General features: G+C 33.3%; 1 protein-coding gene across 1 annotated transcript; it reads right to left on the bottom strand.

Annotated features, from left to right (window-relative positions):
• Nucleotides 1–9984: 9984 nt before the first annotated feature.
• LOC127130724 (uncharacterized mitochondrial protein AtMg00820-like) lies at nt 9985–10344 on the bottom strand. Its single transcript, XM_051059692.1, has one exon. It carries the CDS (start codon nt 10342–10344, stop codon nt 9985–9987), a length of 360 nt encoding a protein of 119 aa, XP_050915649.1.
• Between the last annotated feature and the right edge of the window lie 306 nt (nt 10345–10650).

Below are 10650 nucleotides of genomic sequence, written 5' to 3'. Positions count from 1 at the left end.
GTCCTAGGTACCTACTTGACACCATAGAGCTCTTTGTGCAACTTTTATACTTTTCTTGCTTCCTCCTGAATCAAAACCACAGGAAGTTGCGTGACATCGACTTCTTCGTCCAAGGGACCATTCAAAAATGCTAATTTCACATCTAAGTGAAATGTTGACCGACCTTAATTGCATGTCAAGGCGATTACTAGTTGAACAGTATTCAATATTGCTATGGTGCGTAGGGGTATTGAAAACCAAGCCAACCCAATATAAAATCACAAATCAAACTAAACCAAACCGAAAACTGCAAAAAACCACATTTGGTTTGGATGTGTTTATGTCATCTTTTAACAAAACCGCACGGTTTAGTTTGTGGTTTATATTTTGCAAACTAAACTCGTTAGACAATAAACAACGATCTAGAGGGGGTGAATAGATCCGAAGTTAAAAACTTGAAAAAAAATTGTTTTAAAACTTTATGGGGTAGCGGAAGTGACATGTATCGAATTATCTAACCGAACCGCTATCGAAAAAATTGGATATCTGTATATTGAATCAAAGTGATGATAATGACAACAAATTTACCACAACACTTTTAATCATAATCAGTTGAGTGGAATGCTACAAGTATAGACTATTTCCATTGATAAAACACATAAAAAGACTTGTAGTCAAATTATCGAACACCTTGTGTGCAATCGATTTCGTTTGAAAATATGTATGGTTTTGTTGATCTTCAAATCCTACCATAATCTAATTGATTGTGATCTACTCAACAAAGCCTCTTTTAAAAGGTTTATCAAAATCTTATCCAAACTTATTAATCACACAATCGATTAATTCAACAATTTACAAGTGAAAATAAGATATATATATATATATATATATATATATATATATATATATATATATATATATATATATATATATATATATATATATATATATATATATATATATATATATATAGAGAGAGAGAGAGAGAGAGAGAGAGAGAGAGAGAGAGAGATTACACAAATATTTGTTTAGGCAGCTCCCCAATCGACCTTGCTATGAGTACGTTTCTCCTTAATTCAAACTCGAATTAAGATAATGAAATTAACCTTAATTTACAAAAGTAGAATATAAGAGAAATGTAGAAATCCAAACCTACAAACCCTAAGTTTGATGTTGATTCTGAAACTTTATCTTCCCTTGATCAAATAACCCAACAATGCCAATTTGATTCACTATTTCACGCTACTCCTTTGCAAGAACCTTACGTTATTCAAATCCTTTACTCGATCTAATACAAATTGTGAATTGTTGTAACCTAAGATTTACTAATACGATTCGCCGTCCCACGCTACTTCTTTGCAAGAACCTTATGTTCTTCAACGCCTTCACTCGATCGGATCCAAATTGCTTAACATTGTCCAAAACCTTCAAATCCCTAATTGATCTTGAAGGAAAACCCCAACTTGGTTTTCTTATTTGAAACCCTCAAAGATCTCAACCCAATTTATAATATAATCAACCTAAATTAGACATTATCAATGGATTCTAGACGACACCCCAACAAAGAATGATCATATGTAGTTTGCTTGTGTGTACGCATAGAATGAGGATGGAGATGATGAGAACCCTTTGAAATCCCGGTTTCATGTAGGTTTATTCTAGAACCTTGCTAGAAATGATGCATGTATTAAGTATTTACACGCATGCATATTTTGAGGCAAAAGGAATACAAAAGATTTAGAAAAACCATGAATTTTTGGAAAAATATGGTGCATGTGTCGACCTATGTAAGTCATGTGTATCTTTCGATGCATGTGTCGACCTGTATAGGTCATGAGTTGACACATGCAATCAGCACATCAAACCGAGACTACATGCTTTAAAAATGAGTTACATGAGTTGACCTGAAAATCATATGTGTCGAGACATATGGAAATTTCTCTTATATGTGTCGACCTAAAGCACGTATGTGTCGACATATAGATTGTTTTGCCCATAAAAACTTGTTTTTGATGAATGGAACCTTTTCCAACTCATTTAAAAAAAAAATTATGCTTCCTAATGCTTAGATGCATATTGAGACTCAGAGGATATCATCCAATATACATAAACGCTAGAGTATCATAGTTTTGACATCATACAAAATATATCTAACGGAAAGTTACACTCACAGAATCAAACTGCATTATGCTACAACTTAAATTTCACTTAACTCACGTCCAACCCAAACCTAAATCTATTATGTTTTAGCCTTACGATTACAAATGATTTTCTCTACCTCACACTTAGTGTTTCAGTTTCAGCCTTCTCAAATATCTCCTAGCAGTATTGCGCCTTCTTCACCACATACATCTAGCCTCTTTTTATCTAATATTTACTCTCTTATATTCCTTTTTTTCATCTTCTCACTTTTCTGTAATTGTTCCCTCTTAAAATTTCATTTGCATCGCACCCATTCTTCTATAATCTCTATCTTTTATGTTCTTTCTTTTTCATCTTCACTAATCTCGTATCTCCTCTATTTTTTATTTTATTATAATATTTTTGATTGTTTTATGCTATTATTTTATATTAGTTATTTCAGATTTATCTAATATGATTTTTATATATTAAATGGGAAGTTATTGTCCAATCATGATAAGTTTTGTTGTTATTCGGTGTATGAATGACTAAATACAAAGTTATGTTGTCATCTATATATGTATGTATGAGATCAATAACTTTTTTTGTAAAAATGGAACCAACTGAACCAAACCAAACCGCATTGGTTTGGTTTGGTTTTATTTCTAAAATCCAATCAAACTAAACCAAACCACATGTTTTTTTCTCTTGCCGTTCAGATGACTTTTAACGTCAAAACTGCCCAAACCGCACTGCAAACACCTCTATTGGTGCGTATACTTCAGAGTAGTCGACATGTGATGTCTTAAGAAAACCTAGAGCTACCAATTTCTCCTTATTTCTTTCTATTGTGATTCAACTTGAACACCCATTTGTTGGTGTAAACCCTAGAGGCCAATACTTTTGGTACTTGTATCGAATTATTTATTAATAATAAAAGACTTTTTCTTTATTATGTTTGTTTAATAAAGTCCCTAAAATAGATAGTCAGTTTAATGTATCAAGTGTGACTTAATCATGAGATCCCATTAAACATAAGGAAAATATTCTTAAAGTATCCGTAGTCGAGCTTTGTTGTGAAGTGAGATAACATTAAAGCATTAAGACTATTATGTATATAGACTGATGATCACATCTCATGGGTCATGGATAAAGAGTTATCAAGTCTTAAATATAAGTATGAATATTAGGAGTAATATTTATATTGGATTAACCCACTATGAGAATACTATATAAAATGTTATGCAAAGTGTCATAAGTTATTCTCATAGTGATAGTGGTGTATACCACCCTTTGACATGAAACCACTATGGACCCTAGATGTAGAGTCGAGTGCCTTATTGTTGATAAAACATTGTCCGTAACTGGATGACCATAAAGACAGTTGATGGGTACTCCACGAAGCATGCTGAGGGACATGAGTGACCTAGATGGAATTTTCCCATCCTGCGTAACAGGATAAATGTCTAAGGGCCCAATATTGAACTGGACAAGGATGACACGGTTTATGCCTTGTGTTTAATATAGACATAAGGGCAAACGGGTAATTGTACACATAAGTATTATCACAAAAGGATTTGTCAGATCACATGACATTTTCGTGTCTTGGGTAGCAGTGATGTGTTGCTAGATACCGCTTACTGTTTATTATGTTAAATACGTGATTTAATATAATTACCAATGTCGCAAAAACCTATAGGGTCATACACAAAAGGACGGATTGATGAGAGATAAAGTAAATAAGGAACACCGTAAGGTACTGTGCACTTAAGTGAATTGTAGAACATTGTAAGGTATGATGTACTTAAGTAGAATACGAAATATGGTAAGGTACCACACGCTTAAGCGATTTTGGCATATCATAAGATCTGGGCCACATACACTTAAGTGGGATTTTTAGCTTGCATCCCACATAAGTGGTTCTATAAATAAAACCATTGTGCAGAAGCATTTGTTCAGTTAAAATTTCGTTTCTCTCTCTCTCTCTCTCTCTCTCTCTCTCTCTCACACACACTCACTCACTCAAAGCCTTCATTCGTATCAACTAGCACTGAGATTGAAGGAATCCTTTCGTGTGGACTGAGTAGAGGCGTTGTCATCATTTAATGTTCGTGATCACTCCTTAGATCAACATTAAAGGTTTCAATCGCCACAAGAGGTAACGATTCTATCACTGATCATGCCCATTGTAAGGATCACTAAAGGAGAAATTTTTTAATTTCCGTTGCATTTTGGATCACTATTCTCCTTCACATTCCACTTTAATGTCTTACGTATATGTTGGCAATTAGAGAAACTCCCATGTGTTTTTTTATTGCTTATAACTCTTCGACCATAGTTGACTTCCATTTTTTATTGTTTAAGGCTTCGCTATAGTTGATTGGTTCAACACCTGCAAGTAATGCAAAATGAACTAATTCTCCATATGGTGTGACTTCATCATCACCAGTCACTTCATAATCTTGAAGTCTTGTTGGACGAGCTCTAGTTCTTTGAGGTCTTTTACTAATACTAGTTACACCATCTTCGACTTCGATTGTGTCGAGCATGTCAGCAACTGCTTCGACTTTGACTTGAATATCGATAATATCTTCGACTTCGACATTATTACTTGCTTCGTTGAAACCACAACTCATCAATGGCTTGTCAATTTCATCAATAGAATTCCAATCCTAGGCAGAATTTTTATCAATCACAATATCTTGACTCATCACGATCTTTAGATTAATTGAATTAAAAACCCGATAGGGCGACTTAGGTAAAAATGGGTATCCTAGTGGTCTAAAAACTCGAAAGGGTGGTCCCGACAAAAGTTAGGGGTTTTTTCAAGGAAAAGGATATGGTCTGTGAATCCATGTTAACATGGAAAGCTATAGAAGATAAGAATCAATCCAGTTGTTCTCCTCAGAAGCAAGGTGTTGAGATTTTCAGAAACTTAAGGGCTATAGTAGTGTTGTAATTAGATGGAAACTTGACTGTTCCCATTGCCATTTTACTTATTACCTCTTCAAGGAATTACATCCTTATGTACCATTATCCATTTAAAGTCAAATAAATAAAAGATGATTTACTCATAAAAATGTTACCAATTGTTTTTACTTTATCTGTTTGTTTGCAAAATATCATTATTTTTTATAAACATTGCATTAAGACTTTGGTCAATAATGAAAGCATTTGAAAATAACAATACTTTGTTTTTTATTTTCGAAATGTCTAAAGGGAGACAATAATGATCCAGTCGCATAAAGACATCAAATAATTTGCAGGTCGACACAACCCTTTCAGCACAAATAGCCTAGCTCTCTCAAGAACTCGCTCATATGCAGCTTGACATCAACAAATCTAGCTTGGGGCACTATGGGTATCAATATCTTCTTATCGATCATAGCATCGTAAAATCTCAAGTGTCGAGAAGTCAAACCCACTCAACACCAGTCTTTATTAGTCTCCCAGAATAAAAGTCTACCCTGTTGGCATTTTCCTTCATCTAAATACAATTGACATTGGTACACTAAAAGCTCATATTTGAGAAAAAGGAGACCAATTCCACCAAAAAGTCCAATCACCCATATGCATTCTCACATGCATCATATGTATAATTTCATGCATAGTATTCCCGCTGAGGTGAGAAGTTTAATTACACAAAATTATATCAATCACATACATTCCCACATGCATTTCATGCATCACTACATACATATCATTTCCGCCAAGGAGAGACATTACACAAATTTCAATCAACCAGTTGCATCCCTACATGCATCAGATCATGCATAATATTCCCACTAAGATGGATTACCATACAAAAATCAAACATGCATAACATAATATAAATCAGGATCAAGGGTAAATTATAAGTATCCAAGTCAGTCCTCAGCTACGTCAGTGGTATCACTCTGAGTGAGCTCTTACCCGACATGTGCTAATTGGATTACTCCTTAGCAAGTCATCTTTCAAATTTTTGTTTTTTCTCCCTAAGAATAGGTTATCCTAAAAAGTCTCATAGGAACTTTCCCCCTGCGAAGCATTGCTACTAAACCTTCTCCCAAGGGAGTCTTTTCTGGATTATTTTCCCTAATAGATGAACATATGAGATTCTTGTCTGGAAATTTTCAGAGGATCTTAGTCTTATAACTTGAAGTATTGTTCCATTAGTGGGACATTTCAAGTATATTATGAAAGATAATACTCTACTGATTATCAGGGAGTATTTTTTGTTTCATTTGAGGTTAATATGCTAATTTTCAGAGGATCTTAAGTCTTATAACTTGAAAGACTGTTCCATTAGTGGGAAATTTCAAGTATATCGCGAAAGATCCTACTTTGCTGATTATCAGGGAGTTTTGTATGTTTCATTTGAGGTTAATTTGCTAATTTTTAGAGGATGTTAACTCTTATAACTTGAAAGACTATTTCGTTAATGGGAAATTTCATATCACGAAAGATACTTCTCGATCGATTATCAAGAAGTCTTGTTTATTTCATTTGAGGTTACTCTGCTAATCTTCAGAGGATATTAGTCTTGTAACTTGAAAGATTGTTCCATTAGTGGGAAATTTCAAGTATATCATGAAAGATATTGCTCTATCGATTATCAGAGAGTCTTGTTTGTTTCATTTGAGGTTGCTCTACTAATCTTTAGAGGATCTAAGTCTTATAACTTGAAAGATTGCTCCATTCTTGAGAATTTTCAATTATATCACGAAATATAATGCTCTGTCGATTATCAGAGAGTCTTGTTTGTTTTATTTGAGTTTGCTCTACTACTTTTCAGAGGATTTTAGTCTTATAACTTGAAAGATTGTTCCATTAGTGGGAAATTTCAAGTATATCATAAAAGATACTGCTATGTCGATTATCAAAGAGTCTTGTTTATTTCATTTGAGGTTGCTTTGTTATCTTCAGAGGATCTTAGTCTTATAATTTGAAAGACCGTTCAAATATTGGGAGATTTCAATTATATCACGAAAGTTAGTGCTCTTCTGATTACTAGAGAGTCTTGTTTGTTTCATTTGAGGTTGCTCTGCTAATCTTCAGAGGATTTTAGTGTTATAACTTGAAATATTGTTCCATTATTGGGAAATTTTAATTATATCACAAAAGATATTGATATTTCGATTATCAGAGAGTCTTGTTTGTTTCATTTGAGGTTGCTCTACTAATCTTCAGAGGATCTTAATCTTATAACTTGAAAGACTGTTCCCTTATTGGGAAATTTCAATTATATTACGAAAGATGTTACTCTGCCGATTATCAGATAAGTCTTGAGATACCACTTTACCAAATGTCTTCAAGTTTAAATTGGTTAAAGACAAAATTTCGCGATCTTTTCGTATCTAATTGAATTCTACCCTGAAAGTATGATCATTGTGGCAGCCAATCTTCCTGGGTTTAAGGAAATTAGATAGGGGTAGTTGTCATACCCCAATTTTGTCCTACCTTAAAATTGCATTCTCTTTTTTTAGTTTCTTTTGATCTACATTAACATGACCATTGCATTTGGTCATGCATTTTTCACCAGTAAAAAACAAAATATATGCATGCATTCAATAAAGTCAAATTTCATAAGTTTGACTTTTTGATCTTGATTAAATATTTTCATCTTTTTCACATTACTTTCATATGCATCATTCACCATATAAATTGGTCCTCGTATTTTGTAGAGGTTTGGACTCATAATGCTACAGTAACATCTTATGACCCACATTGCATCTGATCTTTCAAATCACAAGCCCGATTAGATCCATTAAACCGCATTATTTCATTTTAATAAATATTTCATTTCCATTTTAACAAATGTTTCATATTCATTTTAATTCCATTTTTAGAATCATTTCATCCTTATTTTTATTTCATTTTTCATTTTTCTTAATAATAACCCTTTTTTATCTCATTTTGAAAACTACTTCATCCTCAGTTTAAATAATTATTTTTCATGTAACCGTTTTTATCTCATTAATCATATCATTCTCATAGATATTTCATTTTTATTTAAAATAACCTCCACATTTTTAATTAAAAACTTGCATAAAAAAGTGGAGATTTACAATTTGCATCCGTGGAAATTTTGAGTCATTCACATCAGTAAAAAAACAAGGCCCACCTTAGTAGAATAAGTGAAAAATTTACATCAGCGAATAAAATGCTTAGGGATGCTTGCGGTGCGGTTTGGACGCTAAAAATAATCCGAACCGCAAGAGAAAAAGCAAGCGGTTCGGTTTGGTTTGGTTGACTTTTAGTAATAAAATCGAGGAAAACCAAACCAAACAAATGCGGTTTGAGTTGATTTGGTTGGTTTAGTTTCTTATAAGATTTTTATTAAGTCATACGTACACCTATAGATAATAACATAATTTTGTGTTTAGTCATTCATACATGACCAAATAATAGCAAAACTCATTATATTTAAACAAAAACTTCTTATTCAATATACAAAAATAAGATTTGACAAAACTGAAATAAAAAACACAAAATAGTAGCATAAAACAATATCAAAAATATTGGAAAAAACAGGAAAAAATTGTTATATTTTATTCCTCAGCCTTAGGCTGTTTTATATAGTGAAGATACAATTATTACAATTGATTTTCTCCTTAGTGGAGAATAAAGAAAAATAAAGGTAGTATTAAAGACAATAATAAAACTGGAAATAATATTTTTTCCAACACCCCCCTCAAGTTGTTGCATAGATATCTATCATGCCCAACTTGTCTATCAAATGCTCAAAAGTAGGTCTTGTGAAACTTTTGGTCATGATATCTGTAGTTTGCTGACTTGAAATCACAAAGGGTAGACATATGATTCCCGCATATAACTTCTCCTTTATGAAGTTTAGATCAATCTCGATATGTTTGGTTCTGTCATGTTGAACTGGATTATGATCTATGTTAATAGCAACTTTACTGTCAGAGTACAATTTCAATGGAAGCTCAATTTTCATCTTAAGTTCTTCTAGGACTCTAAAGATTCATAATCCTTCACAAATACCTTGAGACATAGCTCTAAACTCGGCCTCTACACTGCTCCTTGCTACAACTCCTTGTTTCTTGCTCATCCATGTCACAAGATTACCCCAAACATAGGTACAATATCCAGAGGTTGATCTTTTATCTGTGAATGAACCTGCCCAATCGACCTCGGTGAAGATATACACATTTCTTTTACTAGTCTTCTTAAAAAATAATCCTTTTCCAGGATTTCCCTTCAAATATCTTAGTATCCTATAGACTGCCTCAAGATGTTCCTCGAAAGGAGAATACATAAACTGACTCACTACACTAATTGAGAAAGTAATATCAGGTCAGGTGTGTGACAAATAAATAAGTTTCCCAACCAATCTCTGATATCTTCCAGTATCAACAGAAACATTACCTTCTCCCCAAAGTTTATCATTAGGATCCATAGGGGTATCTATAGGACGACATCCATTCATTCTTCTTTCTTTTAACAAGTCTAGAATGTATTTCAGTTGTGAAACCACAATACCATTCTTTGATTGAGCAACCTCCATACCTAGAAAATATCTCATGAATCCCAGGTCTTTGATTTCAAAGTCTACTGCCAATTTCTCTTTTACTCTTGTCATTTCCACTTTATCGTCTCCAGTAAGGACAATATCATTAACATAAACAATCAGGACAACAACTTTCCCATTGTGGGAGAACTTTGTGAACAAGGTGTGGTCAGCCTGTCCTTGAATGTACCTTTGTTTCTTCATGGACTAAGTGAATTTTTCAAACCAAGCTCTAGGGGACTGCTTTAATCCATACAAATACTTATTTAGTTTGCACATATTTGATACAAATTTGTTTTCAAATCCAAGAGGATATCCATATATACTTCTTCTTCTATATCACCATTAATAAAGGCATTCTTAACATCTAACTAATGCAAAGGCCAATCCATGTTAGCAACAAGAGACAAAAGAATTCTAATAATGTTCAATTTTGCAACAGGAGCAAATGTCTTTGAGTAATCTATACCATAGGCCTGAGTAAATACTTTAGCCACAAGGCGAACCTTGTATCTTTCAATTGACCCATCTGAATTACACTTCACAATAAACACCCATTTGTATCCAATTGTCTTCTTGCCATCTGGTAGTGACGTAACACTCCAAGTTTTTTTCTTTTCAAGAGCTTTCATCTCCTCAAGTACAACTTCCATCCACTTTGGAATTTCTAGAGTAACCTGTACACTTTTTGGAATTTCTACACTAGACAATTTTGAGGTGAAGGCAAACATAAATGAAGACAAATTTGAATATGATATAAAATTGGATATGGGATGTTTAGTGCAAGATCTGACGGGTTTTCTAATGGCAACAAGATCATCTATATCAGGATATAAAATACGACTCTTAGAAACATAGATAGACTTACCTTTCCTTTTGTTAGGAAGTTGATCATGAAGGAGAAGAGCGATCCAAAATGTAACGGAATTTAAAAAATTCTCCTTTAGTGATCCTTATGAATGAGCATGATCAGTGATAGAATCGTTACCTGTTGTGGCGATTGAAACCTTTGATGCAGATCTATGAAGCGATCACGA

The sequence above is a fragment of the Lathyrus oleraceus genome, chromosome 3 (genome assembly GCF_024323335.1).
Source record: "Lathyrus oleraceus cultivar Zhongwan6 chromosome 3, CAAS_Psat_ZW6_1.0, whole genome shotgun sequence".
NCBI classification, from domain to species: Eukaryota; Viridiplantae; Streptophyta; class Magnoliopsida; order Fabales; family Fabaceae; genus Lathyrus; species Lathyrus oleraceus.
Note: the sequence above shows the minus strand (reverse complement) of the source record. Positions and strands in the feature narration are given on the sequence as shown.